Source organism: Ovis canadensis, chromosome 12 (assembly GCF_042477335.2).
Source record: "Ovis canadensis isolate MfBH-ARS-UI-01 breed Bighorn chromosome 12, ARS-UI_OviCan_v2, whole genome shotgun sequence".
In the NCBI taxonomy this organism is placed as follows: domain Eukaryota; kingdom Metazoa; phylum Chordata; class Mammalia; order Artiodactyla; family Bovidae; genus Ovis; species Ovis canadensis.
In genome coordinates, this window is record NC_091256.1 from 81,416,541 (window position 1) to 81,443,259 (window position 26,719).

Genomic DNA, 26,719 nt, shown 5'->3' on the forward strand with positions numbered 1-26,719 from the left:
GTTCTTGCCTGGAGAACCCCAGGGACGGGGGAGCCTGGTGGGCTGCCATCTATGGGGTCACACAGAGTCGGACATGACTGAAGTGACTTAGCCAGCAGCAGCAGGTGTTCAGTTCAGTTCAGTCGCTCAGTCGTGTCCGACTCTTTGCAACCCCATGAATCGCAGCACGCCAGACCTCCCTGTTCATCACCATCTCCCGGAGTTCACTCAGATTCACGTCCATCAAGTCCGTGATGACATCCAGCCATCTCATCCTCGGTCGTCCCCTTCTCCTCCTGCCTTCAATCCCTCCCAGCAACAGAGTCTTTTCCAATGAGTCAACTCTTCTCATGAGGTGGCCAAAGTACTGGAGTTTCAGCTTCAACATCAGTCCTTCCAAAGAAATTCCAGGGTTGATCTCCTTCAGAATGGACTGGTTGGATCTCCTTGCAGTTCAAGGGACTCTCAAGAGTCTTCTCCAACACCACAGTTCAAAAGCATCAATTCTTCGGCGCTCAGCCTTCTTCACAGTCCAACTCTCACATCCATACATGACCACAGGAAAAACCATAGCCTTGACTAGACGGACCTTAGTCAGCAAAGTAACGTCTCTGCTTTTGAATATGCTATCTAGGTTGGTCATAACCTTCCTTCCAAGGAGTAAGCGTCTTTTAATTTCATGGCTGCAGTCACCATCTGCAGTGATTTTGGAGCCCAAAAAAATAAAGTCTGACACTGTTTCCACTCTTTCCCCATTTATTTCCCATGAAGTGATGGGACCAGATGCCATCATCTTCGTTTTCTGAATGTTGAGCTTTAAGCCAACTTTTTCACTCTCCTCTTTCACTTTCATCAAGAGGCTTTTTAGTTCCTCTTCACTTTCTGCCATAAGGGTGGTGTCATCTGCATATCTGAGGTGATTGATATTTCTCCCGGCAATCTTGATTCCAGCTTGTGTTTCTTCCAGTCCAGCGTTTCTCATGATGTACTCTGTATATAAGTTAAATAAGCAGGGTGACAATATATAGCCTTGACGTACTCCTTTTCCTATTTGGAACCAGTCTGTTGTTCCATGTCCAGTTCTAACTGTTGCTTCCTGACCTGCATACAGATTTCTCAAGAGGCAGGTCAGGTATTCCCATCTCTTTCAGAATTTTCCAGTTTATTGTGATCCACACAGTCAAAGGCTTATATGCGCAGATTTGCACATGAATGGAAGTATGTACAACATATGCACTGTAATCTGTATGCACATAAATGCACTGTTTCCCAACTACAGCAGCTGAGCGAGCCTTGGAACAGGCTACAGTGAGCCTGTCTACCGCGCAGAGAGTGAGCTTATCTACTGCCCAGATAGAGGACCCTGCAGCAGCCAGAGTCCAGCCAAAAAGCGGAATCCACACGGCAGTTTGAAGAGGGAAAGTCTTATAAAGAATTATTAACTATTTGCACAGGATTAACTACTAAGAAGGAATAAAAGAGAAGTGTAAGGAATATCCTAGGATGGAGGAAAAGAACCGAAGGCAGTCCTAGCAAGGGGGCCTGCTCCCCAGGGCTGGATTCGGGGCTCCTGGAAACAGCGGCTGCAGCAGACTGGCTAAGAGTCAGCTGGGCTGCCCCAGCCACTTGCTCTGCAGCAGGAGGGCCAAAGGTACTGGGCTGAGAACTGCAGGCTGGACAGCCAAACAGGAAACTCTGCTGTGGTATCAGCAGGCCGCAGGTAGAAAGAGGGGATCCCTAGACAGGAACTAGCAACAAAACTTGCTAGAGGGTGAGAACCACTGGGAAGCCCACACACGTCCACGCCACTGGCAACACAGAGCACGCAGGAGCAGAAGTCCATCTCCCACAGGGTCCCTCCAACACCTCAACGGATTAAGTTTATACATGCCAGTTGGAAAAGTAGGTCCAATAAGGGGGGAAAAAAGAGGTGAATTTGGAGCTAATTTTATGCAAAAAATTGATAACTAACATAGTTTCTAAAAACATTCCCCACAAAAAGCAACCAGGGCTCTGTGAAGAGATGGCTGATTCCAAGGCTGGAGCATATAAACTCACAGATGAGCACTCAATGTCTTGTTATGCTTAAAAGTAGTAAGTGCTTTAAAAACACAACCACCACAAAAACACTTGATGGTGAAAAGTTTCAAGGACAGAGAAGCCAAAGTACAGGGGCCCTACTGGTCAAAGCTAGAACAATTTGGGCATCTGGTACCCTGAAAGAAAGAGTGAACATGAAAGTCACTCAGTCGTGTCCGACTCTCTGCGACTCCATGGACTGCAGCCTTGCAGGTTCCTCTGTCCATGGGATTCTTGTCCAGGCAAGAACACTGCAGCATTCCCTTCTCCAGGGCATCTTTCCGACCCAGGGATAGAACCCAGATCTCCTGCACTGTAGACAGATTCTTTACCATCTGCACTACCAGGCAGGCCTAATGAATTCTGAACTTTGGAGGAGGGGAGGAATTAGGTATATGAGTTCAAATAAATAATGGATAGATGGATAAATGCACAAATAGACACAATACACAAACATGCAGCTATACAGATAGATAACATAGACTCAGGTAAACAGAAGAACAGTTACAAAGACACACAAGTAAAGAGATAGGGAGGATAATCACTAAGGTAGAACCGGTGCTGGAACTGGAAAATCATTATTATGAAGCCATGATGGGAGCTGGTGATGGACAGGGAGGCCGGGTGTGCGCAGTCCACGGAGTCACAGAGTCGGACAGAACTGAGCAACTGAACTGAACTAAAGCCACGATGGAAACACTGGTCTGTGCAAGAATCTATGGATGCCAAATCTAAGGGGCAGTTTTGTAGAAGAGCAGAATATATTCATGGTCTTTAAAGTTTTGAAAGAAAGAAAGGAAGAGAGGGATGGAGAGATAGAGGAAAGGAGGAACTCAAATATATGTGATAGTCTCAAGGCAGCCCCAACGATACTAGGTCCTAATTCCTGGAACTTGTAGATGATACTTTATTCAAAGAAGTGTGTGCAGATGTGATTAAGGACCTTGAGAGGCAGAGATTACCCTGGATTATCAGGATGGGCACTAACGCCATCACAGATGTCTTATAAGAGAGGGGCAGAGAGAGATTTCACACAGAGAAGGCAGTGGAGTACTGAAGCAGACAGAGGTTTGAAGATAAGGGCCTTGAAGGCTGAAGCGATGCTGGCACAAGTCAGGGAACACACCCAGTCACCAGAAACTGAAAGAGGCAAGGAACGCGTTCTTCCCTAGAAGCTCTAGGCTCTGCTAACAACCTTGATTTCTGCCCAATAATACTCATTTCAGACTTCAGGCCTCCAAAACTATAAAGAAATAAAATAAAATAAAGCTCTAATGTCTTAAGCCACCACAAAAAACAAACCTTCCTCTACCAAGAAGAAACCACATCAAACTTATTAAACACTTTGGTTGGAAATCTCCCAGCAGCACTACCCTCTTCCCTTGGTACCGTCCCTACTTCCCACACCTCTGTACGCAACCATGTTGCTAAACTTTCTACAACTATGTCAAAAGGACCCACTCCCTTCCTCTAAGTTCCAGTAACATTTACCTCGTTTTCCTGCAAGCCCTCACCTGCAGTCTTATCAAAGACCACAAGGCTTCTATAAACAGCTTCCTCAAGACAGTGTAGGCCCTCACACTCTCCTCAAAGCCCATGGCTCATTCCAAAGCCACTCTCCACATTTTTGGGTTTTGTTATAACAGCACTCAAACTTCCAGGTAAAAAAAAAAAATTTAAGTACTGATTGCAATGTAAAAAATTATCCCAAAACTTGGTAGCCTACAATAACAAACATTACTATCTCACACAGCCTCTGATAGTCAGGAATCCAAAGAGGCTAGGCAGGATGTTTCCAGCTCAGTGTCTCTCACGAGGCTGCAGTCAAGCTGTCAGCCAGCGCTGCAGTCATCTCAAAGGCCTACTGGGACCGGAGAAATCTGCACCTAAATTCATCCACGTGACTGGACCAGGTTTCACGTGACTGCTGGGTGTTGGTGTTGGCCTCTGTTTCTTTCGGTGTGGGCCTCATCGTGGGCTGTGTGTGTCCTTACAGTATGAAAGCTGGTAACCCTCAGAGCAAGTAATGAGAGAGAGAGAGAGACAATATCCCCAAGAGAGAAGCCACAGCTTTTATAACCTAACCTCAGAAATGACACACCGCCACTTTTCTTTACGCTACTGGTCACACAGACCAATCGATTCCTGGGAAGGGAATAAACAAATATGTAACTAGCAGGAGAGAAGGACTGCATATGGCCATCTTGGAGATGGTCTACCACAAAAGGTATGGTCCACATATTTAGCAAACTAGCACACAGCATGAATTTGATTTACTGGTGTAGTATAAGGAAAAAAGATCCCATTAAAGCTACATTGTCATAACATGTGTATGTGTGGCTAAGCCCTCCTGCTGTTAAACTACAATACAAAATAAAACGTTTTTAAAAACTTACATTGTCACAGTAGTCATCACAATTAAACTTAACAAAATATAATTGTTACCTGTTTAATGAACAATATTCACAGTCATAATGATACAAATATTACCTGACATAATGAACAATATTTATAGTCGTAATGATACTAATATTACAGATGAAGTTGATTAAAATTCCAGATTTGAAAATCATTCTACAGATTAAGTATGAAATCTTAATTACGATTACTGAAAAGAATATAAATATTACCACCTTTGAGAAATGTTAAAATAAGCATACAAGTTTCAAAAGCTGAGTGGTAAAAGGAGCTAATGAGGTAAAAGAGAGGATAAATACACTCTTAGATTCATCTTACAGAGACAAATGGTATTGTCCATAGTTATGGAACAAAGAAATAGAGACATGGTCAACAGAAGAACTAAAAATATTACATAATAATACAGGGGAACAGGTAAGTCAAAATCTTACCTACCAGAGCAAAAAGTAAATAGACACGTCATAAGCTGTTACACCAAAGAACAAAGGAAAAAACTGCATACATTTACTATTATAGATACAGAATACACATTCAAGAAATGAAAAATAAAAAAGATAAAAGCCAGTTTTCTCTAGAAGCAAAACTGGGAAGACGATGCACAGAGCAGAAAATTACAGTGTTTTTTGGTGGGTTTTTTTTGAGGTTTACAACCATTTGAACGTTGGTTTATAACAGTAAGTTTCTCATGTATAACATTATAATTCTACTTTTGTACACACCACAGCATGCTCACCACCAAAGCCTAGTTTCCATCCATCCCTATGCACTTGACCCCCTTTAACCATTTTGCCCTATCCCCACTACTCTTCCCCCTGGTAACTACCAATCTGTATCTACCTGTTTGTTTTTGTTCCATTTCATTTCATTTAGATTTCACATGAGTGAAATCATACAATATTTGTCTTTTTCCATTTGACTTATTTCACTTAACATAATATCCTCCAGGTCCATTCATGTTGTTGTAGATGGCAAGATTTCATTGTTTCTTATGGCTTAGTAGTATTTGATTGCATATACACACACACACACACACACACAGACATGCGCGAGCGCCAGGAGCCAGCGTGAGGAATTCCACCCGTGACAAGGTCATGCGGCAAGAGCTCTGATAGTAAGGCTAATCAGAGCTCAGGTTTTCCCCCTGGAATTTCCTGAGCATCCACCCCCCAAAAAATAAGAATCTGCCTGCTTTTCCACTCTTCTGATATTCTCTGGAAAAAAGTCAATTCAGGGCTTTAGTCTTCTGCATTTGAAAAGGATGTTTCAGTTAAACCCCCTCTGATAGCTCTCTAGCTTGCCTAACAGGTTCCCCAGACTTCTTACAGCCTGTGAATTGCTTACAGCCCCCCAACCGCGAGAGGCACAAAGCTTGAAAGCATCTTAAGATACAGAGCCTTTTTTAAAGAGTTAAAAATCATATTGGTGACGGGTTTTCACTGTTGACTCAAGGATTGCTGCCAGACCTCCATATTCTTTATCTTTTAGGCACCTGGAAGGATGTTACTCAATGTAAGCAGGATGTAGAAAAAGATACATAGTAGTTTTGATGTTAGCAACACTAGACTTTTGAGTTAATTGCTTCTCTTTTGCTGTAAATCACTGTACACCCTCTACTTGTTGTAAGTTGTTATATCTTTGCTGTGTAAGAATGTAACTTTATTTAGTGCTTTCTGAGAGTGGCACCAGACCTTGGGAAGATCAACACAAATAAGTCTTCTGGTTGACAAACCCTTATCAGAAAAAAAGCTGTAAAATGTTCATTGGCCCTTTTGGCTGGAAGATGATGTAAATTACCTAAGACTTGTGTATACAATTAGGTACGCAGAGAGAAAAGCCTGGTTTTGATAAGAGTGTGGACTGCTAACGCTGCATAACTTTGTGTTACCCATTGATCTCCATGTTTTATCAAAAGTATAAAAGGCCTTCTGAACAACAGAGGATGGAGCCAGTCGCTGGACTGGTTTCCCCCGTGTCTCTCTCTCTTCTTCTCTCCCTTTCCCTCCCTCTGCTCTTTACTTTAATTTCAGGCTGAATTTCCATCTGGGGCGCGGAGGCTCGCCAAGTCTACTTACTTGCCCTGGCTGTTAAGACTCGCGCGAAAGGGAGCCTAAGGCGAGGCACCCTTAGATATTCAAGCGAGCACCAGTGGCCCAACGTAGATGGTGCAAATTCCTTGTCTGGAATTTTATTGGTCTTCCGCGTAATCCAAGCTATTCAGCCCTCTTCCTCCACTTAATTTTCCTACTACACTACTGTTTCTTAATCTAATCTTATATCAATCAATAAATAAGTTTTTCTCACGCCAACGCCGTCCACCCTTCAAATTCCCTGGATCCACCGGGGCTGGACCCCAGCACATACACACACACACACACACACAAACATCTTTATCCATCCTTCAGTGGTATTTAGGTTGTTTCCTTATGTTAGATATTATAAATAATGTTGCAATAAACATAGGCCTGCATACATCTTTTCAAATTACTGTTTTCATATTCTTCAGAATACCCAGAAGTGAAACAGATGGACCATATGGTATTTCTATTAATTTTCTGAGGAATCTCCATACTGGTTTCCATAGTGGCTGCACTAATTTACATTCCCACTCCCAGTGCATGAGGGTTCCTTTCTCTTCGCATCCTCTCCAACACTTCTGATAACCAGCATTCTAATGAGCATGAGGGGATATCTGACTGAGACTCTGACTTGCATTTCCTTGACAGTGATGCTGAACATTTTTTATGTGCTTTTTGGACATCTGTATGTCCTCTTCAGGAAAAGATTTATTCAGATTCTCTGCCCATTTTTTAATCAGGTTGTTTGGTTTTTTTGTTGTTGACTTAGAGGAGTTCTTCATATATTTTGAATATTAGCCCTTAAAAGGTATATAATTTATAAGTACCTTCTCCCACTCAGTAAGTTGTCTTTTCATTTTGTTAATGGTTTCATTTGCTGTGCTGATGCTTTTTAGTTTGATGTCATCCCATTTATCTCTGCTTTTATTTCCTTTGCCTGAGGAGACATATCTTAAAAAATTACTGCCAAGACTAATATCAAAGAGTGTACAGTCTGTTTTCTTCTAGGGATTTCACAGTTTCAGATGTGACATTCATATCTTCTGTACATTTTGAGTTAATTTTTTGTGTATGGTATAAGACAGTGTGCCAGTTTATTCTTTCGCACACAGTTGTTCACTTTTCCCAGCACTAATGGAGAGACTTTCCTTTCTCCATGGTATGTTCTTAGTTTTCCATATGTATGTGTGGGTTTATTTCTGGGCTCTCAATTCTGTTCCACTGATCTGTGTGTCTGTTTTCTGCCAATAACATGCAATTTTGATTAGGACAGCCTTGTGCATGCATGCTAAGTCACTTCAGTTGTGTCCGACTCTCTGTGACCCCATGGACTGGAGCCCGCCAGGCTCCTTTGTCCGTGGGATTTTCCAGGCAAGAATCCTGGAGTGGGCTGCCGTTTCCTCCTCCGGGGGCGCTCTGCAGTGTAATTTGAAATTAGCGAGTGTGACACCTCCAGGTTTGGTCATTTTCCTCAGGATTACTTCAGCTATTCCGGATCTTTTGTGATTCCATCCAAATTTTATGATTTTTTTGTTCAATTTCTATGAAATCTGTTGTTGGGATTGTTGACAAGGATTGAATCTGTGGATAGCCTTAGGTAATATAGGCATTTTAACAATGTTAATTCTTCCAATCCATGAACACGGCTATCTTTCCATTACTTTCTGTTTTCTACAATTTCCTTCAACAATGCTTACAGTTTTCAGTGTACAAGTCTCCACCTCCGTGGTTAAGTTTATTCCAGAGTATCTTATTCTTTTTGCTGTGAATGTAAATGGGATTGTTTTCTCTTTCTGCTAGTTCTTATTAGGGTATAAAAATGCAACAGTTTTGTATTTTGATTTCATATCCTGCAACTTTACTAAATTCGTTTATTATTTCTAATGGATTTTTGGTGAAATGTTTATAGGGGTTTCTATATATAAAATCATGTCACCTGCAAATAGTGACAGTCTTACTTCTTCCTTTCCAATTTAGAGGTCTTTTCTTTTCCTTGCTTAAAAGCTCTAGCTAGGACTTCCAATACTATGTTGAACAAGAGTGGGCATCTTGATCTCACTGATAAAAGGACAGCTTTCAGGTTTTCACCATTCAGTATACTGTTAACTATCCATTTGTCATATATGGCCTTTATCATGTTTAGGTACGTTCCTTCTATAATTTTATTTTATTCAAAGTTTATCACAAACAGATGTTAAAATCTGTCAAATGCTTCTTCTGCATCTATTGAAATGATCGCATGATTTTTATCTTCCATTTTATTAATGTGGTATAGAACATTAACAGACTTGCAGATACGGAGCCATCCTCGTATCCCTGGAATGAATGCCACTTCATCATTATGATCCTTTTAGTGCATTGTATTCAATTTGCTTAATATTTTGTTGAAGACTTTTGCATCTATTGCAAAAAATAGAGATATTGGCCTGTAATTTTCTTTTCTGCATGTTATCTTTACCTGGTTTTGGTATCAAAGTAATGATGGCCTCATAAAACGTGTTAAGAAGCACTCCAGCCTCAATTTTTTGGAAGGGCTTCAGAAGAACAGGTAATAAATCTTTGAAAGATTCATAGAATTCACTGCTGAAGCCATGTGGTCCTAGACTTATGTTTTGGGGAGGTTGCTTTTTTTTTTTTTTTAGTTTCAATCTCTTTACCAGTGATCAGTCTATTCAGACTTCATACTTCTTCATGTTTCAGACATGAAAGGTTGAATGATTCTTAGAATCATTTATCCAGTTCTTATAGACAGTCCAAGTTGGTAGTATATTCATTCATAGCAGTCTCTCATAATCCCTTGCATTTCTGTAGTATTCATTGCAACTTCACTTCTTTCCATTTCTGATCTCATCTGAGCCTTCTCTCTTAGTGAGGCTACCATAAGGTTTGCCAACTTTGTTTACCTTTTCAAAGAGCCAGCTCTTAGTTTCAACGATCTTTTCTACTGTCTTTTAAATCTTTATTTACTTTCACTGTGACTTTTCTTATGTCCTTCCTTCAACTGACTATATACTTCACTTGTTCTCTTCTTCTAGTTTCTTTAGTTTAAGGTTAGATTACGAGAGATTTTCTCGTTACTTAAGGAAGGCCTGTGCTGCTGTAAACTTCTGTCTTAGAATTGTGTTTTTGCGGCATCCCATACATTTTGGTGTGTCCTATTTCCATTTTCATTTGTCTTCATGCATTTTTTATTTCTCTTTTGACCAATAGTTGCTCAGTCTCCACATACTTAACGATATTTTCCAGCTTTCTTCTTATAGTTTGATCTTCTTTTTTTTAAACTTATTTATTTGGCTGTATCGGGTCTTGGTTGCAGCATGTAGGATCTTTCCATTGCAGTGCAGTAGTTGCAACATGCAGGCTCTCTGCTTGTGGTGCCAGGGTTAGTTGTCCCACGGCATGTGGGCTCTTAGTTCACCAGCCAGGGACTGAACTCACATCCCCTGCATTACAAGGCGGATTCTTAACCACTGGACCACCAGGGAAGTCCCTGGCCAATTTTCTTAAAGAGACTTGTGTCCCAACATACAGTCTATCCTTGAAAACAATTCATGTACCCTTGAGAAAAATGTGTATCCATTGCTTTTGAATAGAATATTCTATATATATCTGTAAGAATGGTCTAATATTTCATTTAAGGTCAATGTTTCCTTGTTGACTTTCTGTCTAGATCTATCCACTGATGTAAGTGGGATGTTCAAGTCCCCTAGTATTATTGTGTTGCTGTCCATCTCTTCCTTTAGGACTGTTAATAATTGTTTTATATATTCTGGTGCTATGTCAGATGTATATATGCATATTAATGAGCCATGTCTTCTGAATGGACAGTCCCCTTTATCATTATATAACATTCATTTTCGTCTCTTGTAATTTTTTTGGCTTTAAGCCTATCTTTCTGCAGATGGTGATTGCAGCCAAGAAATTAAAAGACACTTACTCCTTAGAAGTAAAGTTATGACCAACCTAGACAGCATATTAAAAAGCAGAGATATTACTTTGTCAACAAAGGTCCTTCTAGTCAAGGCTATGGTTTTCCCAGTAGTCATGTATGGATGTGAGAGTGGGACTGTGAAGAAAGCTGAGCGCAGAAGAATTGATGCTTTTGAACTGTGGTGTTGGAGAAGACTCTTGAGAGTCCCCTGGACTGCAAGGAGATCCAACCAGTCCATTCTAAAGGAGATCAGTCCTGGGTGTTCACTGGAAGGACTGATGTTGAAGCTGAAACTCCAATACTTTGGCCACCTCATTCGAAGAGTTGACTCATTGGAAAAGACCCTGATGCTGGGAAAGACTGAGGGCAGGAGAAGAAGGAGACAACAGAGGATGAGACGGTTGGATGGCATCACTGACTCAATGGACATGGGTTTGGGTGGATGCCGGGAGTTGGTGATGACAGGGAGGCCTGGTGTGCTACGATTCATGGGGTCACAAAGAGTCGGACACGACTGATCGACTGAACTGAAATGAACACATGCTTTCTTCTGGCTGACATTTGCTTGGAGTATCATCTTCCATCCCTTCACAGTGAGCCTTTATTTGTCTTTAGAGCTGAGCTGAGTATCCTAAAGGCAACAAACAGTTTTTAATCCATCTGTTCATTCTGTTTCTTTTGAGTGAATTCAATCTATTTACATCTGGGGTAATTACTGACATTTGAAGACAGTACTGCCATTTGTTTATCATTTTCTGGTTGCTTCATTTTTTTTTTTTCTTGTTTCTACCACTTTAGTTTGGTGGTTTTGTGATGTCTTTCTCAGTTTCCTCTTTATTATGTATCATGTTTCTGTTCTAGATTTTACCATACTGTTTTTCTTTTATGCTTTGGTCTTTCGGCTGCAAGGCAGGTGGGATCCCAGCTCCCTGACCAGGGATCAAACCTATAACCTGGACTGGAACGCAGTATTAACCCTGGACTGCCAGTGAAGTCCAATACAGCAGCATTATTTTTAACAGCCAAAAGGTAAAAGCAATCCAACTGTTCACTGATGGATGAAAAAATAAAATGGTGTACACACACCCGAGGGACTACATTCAGACATAAGAAGGAAATTCTGATACATGCTACCACGTGGATAAATCTTGAGCAATGATGCTAAGTGAAATAAGCCAGCCACGAAAGGACAAATACTGTATGATTTTACTTATATGAGGTGCTGATCCACAGTTTGTTGAATCTATAGATGAGGAACCTGCAGATACCGAAGGTCAACTGCACTACACCTGACAAGGAACTTGAGCATCCACAGACTCTGGTACCCAGAGGGGGTCCTGGAATTAGTCCCCCAGAGACACTGAGGGACAGCTATGCAAGAATAAGTTAATGTCACCCTTACGTTCCTACAGGGTTTTTCTATTTGCTTGATTGGTTAGAGTTTGAGTTGTTCTGGTGCTGATTTTTTCATGAAAGAGAGGAGTAAATGCACTCTGAGTTAACAAAACCACAGCAAGAACATGAAAAAACAAGTGACCCAAAAGGACTGACTTCTAGCCTGCAATGTTCCTCTCTGTGGCATTTGAGCTCGCAAAGCTAGCCTCACCACCCAGAGGGGAAGATGTATAGGGAATCTGCGTAAGACAGCTGTGCAAAATGGAGCTGGAGGAGCCTTATTTGTGCACAGAGATACTCTTGAGAATAACCCAGACACTCCATTTGATTTCATATCATAAAATTCTAAGAGGACAGAAGCAACTATTTAAAAAAAAAAAAACAACTACCCAGCAGAGCATAAGGCAGTAGCTGTGCTTCCACTCCTGGACTGAGCCCAGACAGAGTGGCTGGCTGCCCCTCTCTACATGAAAAAGGTTACAGGAAGTTCTGCGATTATCTTCAATGAAAGTATATGAAGCAGCAATTTTTTATATAATGTACAATCCAAAGCCAGTTGTTCAGCTCAGTTCAGTCACTCAGTCGTGTCCGACTCTTTGCGACCCCATGAAGCGCAGCACGCCAGGCCTCCCTGTTCACCACCATCTTCCGGAGTTCACTCAGACTCACGTCCATCGAGTCAGCGATGCCATCCAGCCATCTCATCCTCTGTCGTCCCCTTCTCCTCCTGCCCCCAATCCCTCCCAGCATCACAGTCTTTTCCAATGAGTCAACTCTTCACATCAGGTGGCCAAAGTACTGGAGTTTCAGTTTCAGCATCATTCCCTCCAAAGAAATCCCAGGGTTGATCTCCTTCAGAATGGACTGGTTGGATCTCCTTGCAGTCCAAGGGACTCTCAAGAGTCTTCTCCAACACCACAGTTCAAAAGCATCAATTCTTCGGTGCTCAGCCTTCACAGTCCAACTCTCATATCCATACATGACCACAGGAAAAAAAATAGCCTTGACTAGAAGGACCTTAGTCAGCAAAGTAATGTCTCTGCTTTTCAATATGCTATCTAGGTTGGTCAAAACTTTTCTTCCAAGGAAAGAAGAAAAGTTTTTTTTAATTTCATGGCTGCAATCACCATCTGCAGTGATTCTGCAGCCCCAAAAAATAAAGTCTGACACTGTTTCCACTGTTTCCCCATCTATTTCCCATGAAGTGATGGGACCAGTTGTTAAGTATCATATTCAAGCCTGCACTACTATGCCTTGCATGCTTTGAAACTTGGACAGCACACTGGAGGCCATTCAGAAAAAAACCTGGAATAAAGGTTGGGGAGGCTACACCTGAACAACTTTTCACTCTTACAGATGTGGAATGTTTAGAAGGCTGTGTAAACTCACCAATGGTTCAAATAAACGACAGCTACTACGAGAATCTGACACCTAAGGATACTGAAGAAATTACTGAGGAACTCAATACTGGCAAAATCCCAAAACCTGGGTCAAGGCGCGGATGCTTCTCATGTGCATCAGTCAGTGGTCTCACCTCTTTGACTGAACCACCTAAGACACTTGCTTTTGGTGTGCAAGCAGGCCTTTAATTTATGTTCAACTGTAAATATAGCACTGAAGAAATAAAATATGAATCTCCTATATTTAAAAAAAAAAAAACCATGAGAAAACAACTTCAAGAGCCTGCGGCATAATAGCAATTATCTTAATACAGGGCTTTTGACTTCATGGTACAGTGTTTTACTGTTCAGTGTATATACATAATTAGCTAGTCATCACTTTTCAAAATCACAATTTCAAAATAATCACTTACCAAACACTATTCCTTTAGCAAATGGAGGAAACAATTCTGAATGTCGAAATAAGTTTTTGTGAATTTGCCATAGTTCTTTGTGCAATTTCTTAAAGTCACTATATCTCTTCCATACGATTATCTAAAGAGAGAAGAAAAGTAAATGTATCTCACAGTCAAACCATTTAGGTTCATATGTCTGAACAAGAAAAAAAATTTTCATTAAAGTGCTCAAAACTGTCATGCAAAGGCAAACAAAAATGTTCTAACCAATGCAGTTACCTGTCTGAAATCAACTAATAATATTTGCTTTAAAAATATAAAGCAGCAATTCTCCCTCCAACTGTTTTGGTTTTTAAATTTCATTTTAAGAAAGCACTGTTTTCTTCATATTAGAAAAATATTCAACCTAGTACAAAAAAGGTCTACACTACACAAAATGTCACTTAACCTCTTCAAACATTAATTACAATTGCCCTGGAAATGAGTTAGATATCAAAATATATTCATCTCAAAAATAGCATGTTTACAAACACAAAATAATTTAAACAAATTTAAACATAAAGAACATACTCAGCATTTGCCTTGAAGGATAAATAATCTGAAAAATACTGAAGAACAAATAGCTTTGTAGCAAGTAATTAACCTAAACTTTTGCATTTCATAAAATCTCAGTTAAGACAGTAATAAGATTTCCGGAGGCAAGGTAAATCCTGATCAGAATACCACTAAAATTAGGATATTTCAAAAAACAAAATATCAATCATTTAGATTATATAACACATAAAAGTAAGCTACCTTCATTAGTTTAAATTATTGTCTAAACTTATTTAGATTAAATCAAAAGGAAAAAAAAACCACTTAATAAAGAAAAAGAATGTAACACACGGTCTTAACATTGATCCAGACCTCAGTCTCATAGGGTAAAACTGAGTTTTAAATTCCATTACCTAGTACATCGGGGCCTTTACTTCTGAAAAATCTAATTATCTAACTTCTAACAAACTCAATAGTGTAATACTAATAAGCAAACATTAGGCCAAACAGGTAACCAAGTGTGATTTAAGAGACTTGTCAAAAAATCCACTCACTGCATATAAGAAATTATTTGCAAAATTCTGTCATGCTATCAAAAATTCCATTATGATTACTAAATGTCATATAAGAAATTCTTTGCAAAATTCTGTCATGCTATCAAAAATTCTATTATGATTACTAAATGTGCTGCTTTTCATATAAGAGACTTGCTTTTAATCCTAGGAGACTAGTCAGACAACGTGAATTAATTTAAACAAACTGCTTGCCCCTGAGCTTTCCTTTTAGTCATCTGCATGTGTCTGTGCTCAGTCACTCAGTTGTGTCCGGCTCTTTGTGACCCCATGGACTGTAGCCTGCCAGGCTGCTCCGCCCACGGAGTTTTTCAGGCAAGAATACGGAGTGGGTTACCATTTCCTCTTCCAGGGGATCTTCCCGACCCAGGGATCAAACCCACATCTCCTGCGTCTCCTGCACTGGCAGGCAGATTCTTTCCCACTGAGCCACCTGGGAAGCCCTTTTTATTCATTTACTCAACAACAAAAATAGTCAACAAAGCAAATATTTTCATGAGCATACTTTATGCTAGGCACTGTGTTGGCACAAAGGACGAAGAAATAAGAAACACAGTCCCTCCTTTAAACGTTTTCTGTCAAATTAGGAAGAATAAGCCAACACAGCAACTATATCACAAGACGGCATGATTGTGCTGAAAGCGCGTTGTGGAAGGAGCACCCACACAGTGTCGACTCAGGTGAGCACACTGAAGGAAGCAACGGCCAGAAAAAAACAAAAAGAGAGGGAGAGAAAAGTGGTCAGGGATGAAGCATTTTAAAAGGACAGGGAAAGGGCCAAATATAATTACTAAAATTCTGGCTTTTACAACTGGATAAATGGTGGTGCTATATTCCCAAAGGTGAACAGCCAAGGAGAAAAAGCTGTGATGGGATAAGAATGAAGCTCAGTTTTAGATATATTTTATCTAGGTGCATGTGAGGCTAAGTCTAATTGAAGATATCCAATAGACAGGTCAGGAGTTCAAGAGCAAGAACTAAAAATAAGGTGTAGTAACTGGGGAGAAGAGAGGCGGAAATAACTCAAAAAGATTTCTCAGCATTTGTTACAAGATGAGGAGTCTAAATGGCTGAATGATGGGGGTCAGCCAGAAGTAAAAGAAGAGGAAACCAAGGACACAGTCCATATTGAAGAAGCTCAGCTGTGCCAGGAGATAGGACACCTGGAAGAAGAGGTTTCATATGAAATGGAAATGAACAAGACAAATGCAGACAGTAGAGCATCCACAGTTCCAGCAGAAGACAGAGTAAGAGGAACCGAGAGAGTCAAACCAACACTTGAAAAGTGAAAGGCCTCAGGACACTGAGATTACAAGTGATTTTCTAATTTTCATATTTAACTTCCCTGCAATTTCTAATCTTGATACATTAACATAATTCTGGTCATGGGAACATAGTGCTATTTCATATTTTTTAAATAGATCAAATTATGGTGGTACCACATCTGCCAAGGGCTTAAGGGCAAAATGAGCGCTGGGCTTCTGACAATAATCTTACCTAAGGGAAGCACAATCCTTAAAGCTATTATAAATTAGACATGAGAGCTATTCAAAAGACCACAGCTCATGGAAACAAATCTGTAGATAAAATCTGTATTCCAGTTAGGGTCACTATCAAATAAAATCAGGGCAACTTAAGGGGCAAAAGTTAATAATTTAATCACAATAGTGATAATAATGACATGGCATATAAACCAGCAGATAGTGTTTCAGAGCAAAAATTAGGAAATCTGTGTTTCTTCATTATGTCCTAATTTATTCATTCACATACTCACTCACATATTCTCAACACTACAGGAGTGAAATACCCAAGAGCAAATAAAAACCCTCAAAAAAGGCAGGAAACCAAAGCATCTCCAAATGTCACAGCCACTGCCTCCTTTTCTTCTTACTCCTTTTAAGCTTGGACATTTCTAAAAATCTTCAAAATGGAAAAGTGAACAAAAGCACACCTCCACTATATCAGCAAGTATCGATGTCTGTAACTGGACTATACAAAGCAGCCAAAAGATACATGCAAAAAAAATATTTTCTCTAATAATCAATTCTTTCCTATTAGGAAAAAAAAGTTATAATAACTTATTACTCTATTGAATCAACTCTGTAGAAATATCCTATTCATTAAAGTTACTTCTGCATAAAATTTCTCAATTAAATATTCCTCAATTAAAAATTCAGTGACAATCATAACAGACTACAAAGAAAAGCTTAATTTTCATTAAAAACATTTCCTTAGATATTTTTTACATAAAATGAATGCTTTCTATACGGATAATTTCTCTTAACAATACCAAAAAAACTTTAGATCTTTTACAAAACCACTCAATTAACTTTCTCCTTTTTTATTCTCATATAATATTTAAAACTTGCTGGATCCAATTTTTCTGCAATGTCACCACCATACTACCTGCTTATGAATTTTGTTTCCTCCCCTTTTAAAGAGCCTTTTCTTTCCCCTGACACATTTCTGAATGTGCTCAAATAGTTTTTCTAAAACTGTTTTACTTATGAAATGACTTAACAGTGAGAGACTTCGGATACGATACACAGAAAGTTCTATTTTGGTTCTCCTTTCCCAGATTTCCCCAGTGAAATAGAGAGACACAGAGCTACAGGCTACTTCTTTTTTTAAAGGTGGGGAGTGAAGGACACATCTCTACCTCATTCTTTGCGTCCTATAGTTGCATGCTCTAGAGAACCTGCTGAACAAAGGTCACATTAACTGTTGCTGTCCCCCTCCAGAGTGAACCGTGCTGCTCTTAATAAATGAAAACTTGGAGGGAATGTTTAAAAGATAAAAAGGAAAACCATCCTGGATAATTTTAAATTATTGACTCTATGCAAGTATTCTGGCCCACTTAGGAACAAAACATAACTCTTTTAGCATGTGCCAAGGTGCGTGTGTGTAAGTGAGAAAAAGAGCTAAATCTCCCCAATCTTTTAAGGATAGCATATTATTTGTCCTACATTTGATTAGACAAACAGTACATCTACTGATCTTCAACAGCTCTGGTGAAGCATAAGTAAATTCTAAGTGAATCAGTTAACAGAGAAAGAAAGTGAGAAGAAAGGAAATGGAAACAAATTCTACGTAGTAAATTCCTTTCCTAAGTAAGAATTTCAATGTTTAAATGAAATAATACATGGGAAGCTAAAAAATGTTGTTATAACTTCAAGGTTATTCTATCCTTCAAGAAGTCAGCTAGACAGAAGACATTCTTTTTAAGATTTTATACCATTTTTAACAAAGGACCATGCAACCATCTAACTAAAGCACACTTACAAGAGTTTCTGATGAATGGTTCACCAACTGTTGTTATTATAAAAGAGTTTTCCCCAAAAAAGGATTAAGGAAATGGCAGAGAGTATGTTCATGGATAGGTTGGCTCAGGATTCTCCCTGGAAAAGGGGAAGATCAAGCTACAAACTACAGCACAGCAATCAGACACTGTATTCAAAGGAAACAACCCATTTTCAATTCTAACAGATATAAGTATTCAGAAGCAGAAGTCAACACCTGGTATTGACTATTTTTTTTTTTGTATTGACTATTAATTCAACGGAATTAACAGAATTCTAAGGAATAGTTCATACTAAATGAACTGACTTAAATATGAGTACTCTCTTAATCAAAGGTACAAGTTATTTTCAATGCCATTTTGAAAGGATATAGACATATATAAATATAGACTTAGCCTTTTCTTCCAAAATAACAATATTTTCTTCCTGGCTATCAGAGGGGCAGGGAGTGAGGTTAAAACCCCTAAGGAAAACAGTATGGAATCTTTTTAAAATGTGTCTTTTATCCAACTTTTTTTTTTTTAACTCTTTAACAATAGGACAAAAACAATTACCAGATTAGATATAGCAAGAAACAGTAATACATAAAAGTTAAAATATTATCGAAACATGTTCAAACCAACCAGAACCAGTCAATTTAAATCTATGAATCAAGACAGGTATGTTTGGTAAGCAGTAAGTGGGGCTTGTGGTTAAATAGATAATACATAGCCCACCCAAAGACATTAAAATGCAATTAGGAAAAAAAATCTTGCAGAATAAAGATGTAACAAATTACAACATCTGTTTTAAACACTTTAATAGGAAGAAAAAATATATATATATAGACTATATATATCCTTCTAGTCCTACTATAAATAAACAAGGACCAAAATGAAAGTAAACGTAAAAATGTTAAAAGACGTTAACTCCTCAGTTAGGATTCCTAAAGGTATATAACAAGGACAAAGTAATTACAAATAGGGAATTCTACAGTTCTAAGCAAAACTATAACAAGCTGGTATTATTTTAAAAAGAAGGAATTAGTCTGCAAAAGAACTAAATACAAAATTCTAAAAAGAAGCAATTTTCCAGGATGTCAACACGCCAACTCAATATAACAATGGAAGTAGAGAAGGAGGTTCGGGAGGGAATGGATGTATGTACATGTATAGCTGCTTCACTGTGTTGTGCAGCAGAGACTAACACACACTGTAAAGCATTTCTATGCCAATAAAAACAAATGGAAGTACAGAGAAACCCATAATTTATTATGCTCTTTAAAATTAATACAAGTTACCAAATACTCTTTTTTATTTCTTTTTCTTTACCATACAGGCATCATAATTTGCAAATCAATAGGGGCCCTTAACTAGTACTGAAATCTTATGAGTGGCATTATCAGAAAAGTTATCACATTATTAAATGGCACTATAATTCCTGAAATTTTTATTTATATAACTTAACACCTACTGAAACTTAACATTTACCTAATAGGTCTGAAATAAGATACTTCAGTTACTGTTCAGTGAATTGAAAACAATTTCCAAACAAGATACAAAGACTGACATACAAATAACTGCTTCCTTAATGAAGCATTTAATTAAATTTTTGTCAAAATGCATAAAATAAAATTTTCATATGTATAAACATGTTACCTCCTGGACATCCTCTGGATTTCTTCGTGAAACAACCTAAAACAAAGAAAACACAGAAATATCTAATCATTATCAAAACTAACTATTTTACACTTGCATGATTACTTTCAACAGCATTTGTATGAAAAATTCAATTTGCTGAATGAAATATCATATTATATCATTTTCACAGAACTCAGTTAAATAACTTCACTATTTGAAACACATACTAAAAAATTAAAACAAAAAGGCAACTAAAATAAAGTCCACATGCTAATGTTCGTGTACTATTACATTCACAAGAGAATGCCTCATCCTTTTACTCTTACTTGACAATTCTAACAGCTTATCTACCCCCCTTTCCAGGCTACATACAAATCAGAAGCATAAAAAGGCAGCTGCACCTCAACAAAGTATACAAAGGGACAGCTCTGTATTATTTCTTCTTTTTTATTTTTCATTTTTTCTGTATTATTTCTTACACCCGTATATAAATCTACAATTAGCTTAATAAAGATTTCACATTAAAAAAAAAAAAAAAAACCACCCACAATGCTCAGATACACCAATATCTGTTAGAAGTAATCACTGATCTCCTAATGGTGAAAAAGAAAACAAAAGTAACCTGTTTTAAAAAAAAAAGTATACACATCACTCACTGACAAATAATCCTATCATTATTGCCTGAGCAGGGACGGTGGGGGTTGGATTCTTTCAGACTTCTCTAATGATAAAAGCCAAAAAGTCTAACACCATGTACAAAGAATTCCTCACAAAGTGTACAAAAAGCAGGCTGGGTGCTTAAATCATCAAATGCATTGCAGAGTGGGGAAAATCTCATATTAGATACATAATACCCTCTATGCAAATATAAAAGTCATAAACTTGATGCTACAATATGTATTCTGCAGAAACAAACAAAAAAATACATCAAACATATTAAAACCGTGCTTGCGGATGAGAGGAAGAAAAGTCTTTGATGCCAGGTGACAATACTATAACTGGAGATAATGATCAATTCAACACTACACTACTCCTAAGGTCCAAATCAAAAACAAAAAGTATACTGAAGCCACACAAACTTGGGTTCAAATTACAGTTCCTCCACTCACAGGCTTGAGGGCTCTATAGAATGAGGATAATACTCTGTCTGGCCTGGCTGTAGCAGACAGCAAATATGGAGACACAAGAACTCCATGATTTAAAAGTTATCTTTCTCTTACTAGAGAACTTAAGTACCTTGAAAGATCCCACACAACAATTCCGAAAGAAAAGGTTTCCAATTTCTTGCCACTCTACTCTCCAACTTTCAGGACATAAAATTTGGTGAAATCTCTTAGCCATTTTCATTAATTGAGAACAATGCTGTCCAACAGTACTTTCTCTGATGATGGAAGGAAATATCCCCTATTGCCACTGTTCAACGCAGTAGCCCCTGGCCACATGCACAGGTGGCTCCTAAGCACTGGAAATATGGCTACGGCAACTGAAGAATGAAACTTTTAATTTTATTTCATTTAAATTAATTTAAATTAAAATAAAAGTAGCCACATATGGCTAATGCTATTGCTAAGTCACTTCAGTCATGTCCGACTCTGTGCGACCTCATAGACGGCAGCCCACCAGGCTCCCCCGTCCCTGGGATTCTCCAGGCAAGAACGCTAGAGTGAGTTGCCATTTCCTTCTCCAATGCATGAAAGTGAAAAGTGAAAGTGAAGTCGCTCAGTGTGTCCGACCCTCAGCGACCCCATGGACTGCAGCCTTCCAGGCTCCTCCATCCATGGGATTTTCCAGGCAAGAGTACTGGAGTGGGGTGCCACTGCCTTTCTAAACAACACAGATTTACAGTAAGAGGTTAGAACAGGTAACTAACAACAATGTATTATTCAAAAACTGGATTTTAACTATTACTTTCAAATTCCACCCCCTAAAAAATGTCCACCTTTCCAAAAGCATGGTGTTTCACATAATTAAATGATTTAATTTTGCCTCCTATAAATATAAATTTGCCTCCTAAAAATATAAGAACATATTTTTATACAATGTGCTAAAGAGAAGTTAATCAGCCCTCTAATATCCACCCACCAAAAATAAATCAACATATGATCACTGGCAATAAGATTTATTCTAAACAATACTTTATTGTTTCTTTATTAATAATACTTTATAAATAATAAATAATACTTTATTCTAAACAACACTTTAACACATGCAGATGATCCTTCTGGGACAAAAGAAATGATTTTCCTGCTTGGTGTATGTAGTAGAAGTATCACATTTTAGATTTTCCTCAGGTAAGCTGTTGCTGGAAATCAAATATGTCTGTACTGCATCATCAAAACTATATTAGCCATTCCCTAACAACAACCACAGTGTAAAAACAATTTCGTCAGAAATAACCAATCTGGGGCTTCCCTGGTAGCTCAGTGGTGAAGAATCCGCCTGCCAGTGCCAGAGACACGGGTTCAGTCCCTGACCCGAGAAGGTCCCACGTGCCCCAGAGCAACTAAGCCCGTGCACCACAACTACGAAGCCCACGCTCTAGACCCCACGCTCACAGGAGCAGCCGCCGCAGTGAGCAGCCTGTGCCCCGCACCTGCACAGCAGACCCTAGTCTCTACAACTAGAGAAAAGCCCACGCAGCAACCAAGACCCAGCACAGCCAAAAACGAGGTTTTTAAAAGTTGGTTTAAAAAAGGAAAGAAATCACCAATCTGGGACTTCCCTTGTGGCCCAGGGGCTAAGACTCCTCACACCCAATGCAAGGGGCCCAAGTTGAATCCCTGGTCAAGGAAACTAGATCCCACATGCTGCAACTAAAAGACCCACATGTATCAACTAAGACCTCGGGCAGCCAAATAAATAAATAAAAATTTTAATAAAAGAAAGAAAGAACCAACCTGATTATGACTCCTCATCCACACTCTTTGTTGGCTCATGGATTTCTGCTATATGGCTATGATGGCAAGAAAAAGAAAGTGCCTGCCTTCACACCTCCCAGAGCTTATAGTCTGGTGGCACACGGTTGTTGCTAAGCAACAGGTTAAGAATGGCTGCACCTTCAATGTTTTCATGGCAAGTCATTCATAGTTATTATAGAAAAGCAAAACTTACTCAAACTAAGTGGAGATCTTTAATTTTAAGCTCTCAAAAAGAACTTCTCCTCATCCTCACATACTTCTCATATGAAGAGGCAGAGTTGAGAAAATTAGGTCAAAAGTTACTTCCTGAGCATTCTATCCTCTTCCCAAACAGCATTAAAAAAAGCTTGGTGAAAAGCATGTCCGGAAAGTAGAGGGCTATACTTGCTTGATTCTTTTTCCTCGCTGGTTCTTTTGCTTCTCTTTTGTAGGTTTTCCTTCCTCCTTCTACCCTCAACACTCTGTAAGCACTCCAAGAATCAATCCTAACTCTGCTTCTTAGCCTACTTTTCAGTATTAAGAGAGAAAGTCTGAATCTGTGTTAATACTGTTCAAGGCACTGTACTAGGCAAGTGGGAGGGGGGAAAAAAAACTTGACTTCGTACATTTACATTTGCACAGCATTTTATATCAATCTTTCATTTTATTCCCTCAACAACCTATGAATTATGAGGAAGAGGTTATTATGAGTCCCCCTTTTACCCCACAAGGAAACAAGGTTCAGAAACTTGTATAAGGTCCCATGGCTATTCACCTTCAGATTTGCAATTAGAACTCGGATTTTCTGATTCTTGATTCAGTACTCTTTCCACCGTAGTCTATTGCAAAGGTCCCCAACCTTTTTGGAACCAAGGACCAGTTTTGTTAAAGGCAATTTTTCTACAGACGGGGATGTGGGCGTGGGCTTGGGGATGACTCACAAGCATTACACTTACTGCGCACTTTATTATTATGATATCAGCTCCACCCTCTGATCATCAGGCATGAATCCTGCTCTACTGTGTCCCTCCATTTACCTGCAGTATTTTCTGCAATAACTTTACTTAACTCCACATCGCCCTTCACCACTAGGTTTTATTTACTCTTATTCATTCAACAAATATCAGTGCCTACTCTGTTGATAGGTAGAGTAGCATAGCAGTGAATACACTGGATCTGATTCTTAATAACATTAGAAAAATATAATCACTTGCTAAATACATTACCAAATTCAACCACTTGGTACCCCACTATAAGGATTCAGTATTCCCATGTGTGCAAACTCACTTAAATGAGTTAATTATCTGTCCTCTGAAATGAAAACCAAAAAACACACTGGGCTGGGATAACATGGTGGTGGTGGTTTAGTCGCTCAGTCGTGTCCGACTCTTGAGACCCCATGGACTATAGCCTGCCAGTCTCTCTGTCCATGGGATTCTCCAGGCGAGAATACTGGAGTGGGTTGACGTTCCCTTCTCCAGAGAATCTTCCCAACCCAGAAATCGAACCCAGGTCTCCTGTACTACAGGAAGATTCTTTATTGGCTGAGCTATCAGGGAAGTCCCCTCATGGAATAACATGAGTTGAGCCCAAATGTCCTTTAAGGGTAACTCTTTCTAACTATGTAATTCTCTTCAGCAGGACTACAAAACTGACAAAAATAAATAAATAAAAATATCAGAACTCTGAGGAAAAAAATATGATCATACTGAAAATGAACAAAATTGAACCCTCAGATTCAGATTTCTATAACTTTTAACATTGTGTTAACAATTATCTTAATAAGTAGTCAATTCCAAAACAAAAATACTGTAAATTCAGGGACTTCCCTGGTGGTACAGTGATAAGAATCCGCCTGCCAATGCCAGGGACATGGGTCCCATCCCTGATCCCAGAAGATTCCACATACCAGGGAGCAACTAAGCCCACTCACCACAATACTGAGCCGAGTGCTCTAGAGCCCAAGAGCCTCAACTACTGAGCTGGCATGCTGCAACTACGAAAGCCCTCATGCCTAGAGCTTGCGCTCCAAAACAAAGAGAAGCCATCTCAACAAGAAACCTGTGCACTGCTACAGAGTAGCCCCACTCACCACAGCTAGAGAAAGCCTGCTCACAGCAACAAAGACCCAGCGTGGCCAAAAATAAATAACTAAATAATATTCTTAAAAATACTGTAAATTCACCCTGATGTAGGTTGCTAGCATTCAGTTATTTTTTTTTTCTGGGTGAATTTCAGTATTTTGTTACACAATTCACAAAAGTTAGAATTTAAAGCAGTGATTCTTTTCATTTAAAGTACATAAATTTCCATGGCAAGCATAGACTATCGCCAGCTCAGTAAGTACTATACATATCATGAAGAGCCTTTTGCTATAGAGAATTCTATCACCAAGTCATCTTGAAAATTACTATCTAAGCAATGCTTGATAAACTGCACTGCATGGAATACGGATATTCTTTAAATCACCTGTTTTAAAGAGCTTAATGATCAATTCAGTTTACTTTCATTAAAAAAAATTTTTTTTTTTTTACAGCAGACTTTCTCAAGGCCTCAAGGCCTCTCAACATTATTTTGCCTGGTAAATTTCTGAAAGAAAAACAAATAGTATTTCCCAAGGTCATTTATCCACCCAACTATTAATGCAACACCTATTACTGATAAAATTTGGAACACAACTGGGAAATGCTACTGCAACATTTGTCGTCCATTTGCCTCAATTAATGCCAACAGCAAGTTCTGAATTTAGGGAAACGGGCTCACAGTAAATGTTAACTATCACTTACTATGCTAAGAAATTAAATATTTTATTACAGTCAATCAACACAACAATCTTGCCTGCTAAGATGAGATAACCAAGGCCCAGGGGAACATATTAGCACTAATCAGATTCATCAGTAATACACAGGACCAGGTCTCACAACCCTCTGGTTCTAAACAAAGTGCTCTTTCCAGGACATAACTAAATTGGCCCTCCTAGAGATTAAAATTCCAAGTAACAGCCCTAATGCCAGTTCAGTTCAGTTGTTCAGTCGTGTACAACTCTTTGCAACCCCATGGACTGCAGCACGCCAGGCTTCCCTGTCCATCACCAACCCCTGGAGCTTGCTCAAACTCATGTCCATCGAAGCCATGATGCCATCCAACCATCTCATCCTCTGTCGTCCCCTTCTCCTCCTGCTTTCAATCTTTCCGAGCATCAGGGTCTTTTCCAATGTATCTAAGTAACAGTCCTAATGCCAGTTAGGCAAACCAATTTTGTCCTTCACAAAGAAATGCGATTAAACCAAAAAACAGAAGCACTTTGGCAGATCAGAAGGAACAAAGAAGAGTTAGTACTTCTTGAATGAGTGAATAATGAACACTGGCTCCACCAGCAGCTGTGAACAGCCTTCTGGCCAGTTCTGTGATAAACCTAAGAAAAGCAACCTTAAAATGAGCTCTCTCGCCTATCTTTAAAAAAATAAATAAAGAAGGAATGCTGCAGCTTGGCTTAGATAAGGCCTATAATAAACAACAAATCATACTGTCATTCAGTTCAGTTGCTCAGTCGTGTCCAACGCTTTGCAACCCCATGAATCGCAGCACGCCAGGCCTCCCTGTCCATCACCAACTCCCGGAGTTCTCTCAAACTCATGTCCATCGAGTCGGTGATGCCATCCAGCCATCTCATCCTCTGTCATCCCCTTCTCCTCCTGCCCGCAATCCCTCCCAGGATCAGGGTCTTTTCCAATGAGTCAACTCTTCGCATGAGGTGGCCAAAGTATTGGAGTTTCAGCTTCAACATCAGTCCTTCCAATGAACACCCAGGACTGATGGCCCTTAGGATGGACCGGTTGGATCTCGTTGCAGTCCAAGGGACTCTCAAGAGTCTCTCCAACACCACAGTTCAAAAGCATCAGTTCTTCGGTGCTCAGCTTTCTTCACAGTCCAACTCTCACATCCATACATGACCACTGGAAAAACTATAGCCTTGACTAGACAGACCTTTGATGGCAAAGTAATGTCTCTGCTTTTGAACATGCTATCTAGGTTGGTCATAACTTTCCTTCCAAGGAGTAAGCGTCTTTTAATTTCATGGCTGCAATCACCATCTGCAGTGATTTTGGAGCCCCCCAAAAAATAA

At 39.2% G+C, this 26,719-nt stretch overlaps 1 protein-coding gene and 1 pseudogene across 8 annotated transcripts in view; one reads left to right on the forward strand and one right to left on the reverse strand.

Annotated features, from left to right (window-relative positions):
- RPS6KC1 (ribosomal protein S6 kinase C1) overlaps window positions 1-26,719 on the reverse strand; it is a 210,675-nt gene that overhangs the window by 170,212 nt on the left and 13,744 nt on the right. For 6 of the 8 annotated variants that reach the window (XM_069544174.1, XM_069544173.1, XM_069544172.1 and 3 more), the window contains exons 2-3: window positions 19,715-19,750; window positions 13,691-13,811 (exon numbers count right to left, since the gene is read on the reverse strand). In XM_069544174.1, coding sequence (XP_069400275.1) covers window positions 13,691-13,811; window positions 19,715-19,750 — 157 coding nt within the window. Of the gene's footprint in view, window positions 1-13,690; window positions 13,812-18,060; window positions 18,157-19,714; window positions 19,751-26,719 lie in introns of those variants that run through there. The other 2 variants (XM_069544175.1, XM_069544180.1) reach the window with 2 other exon arrangements.
- LOC138415736 (NADH dehydrogenase [ubiquinone] flavoprotein 2, mitochondrial-like) lies at window positions 12,046-13,466 on the forward strand (annotated as a pseudogene).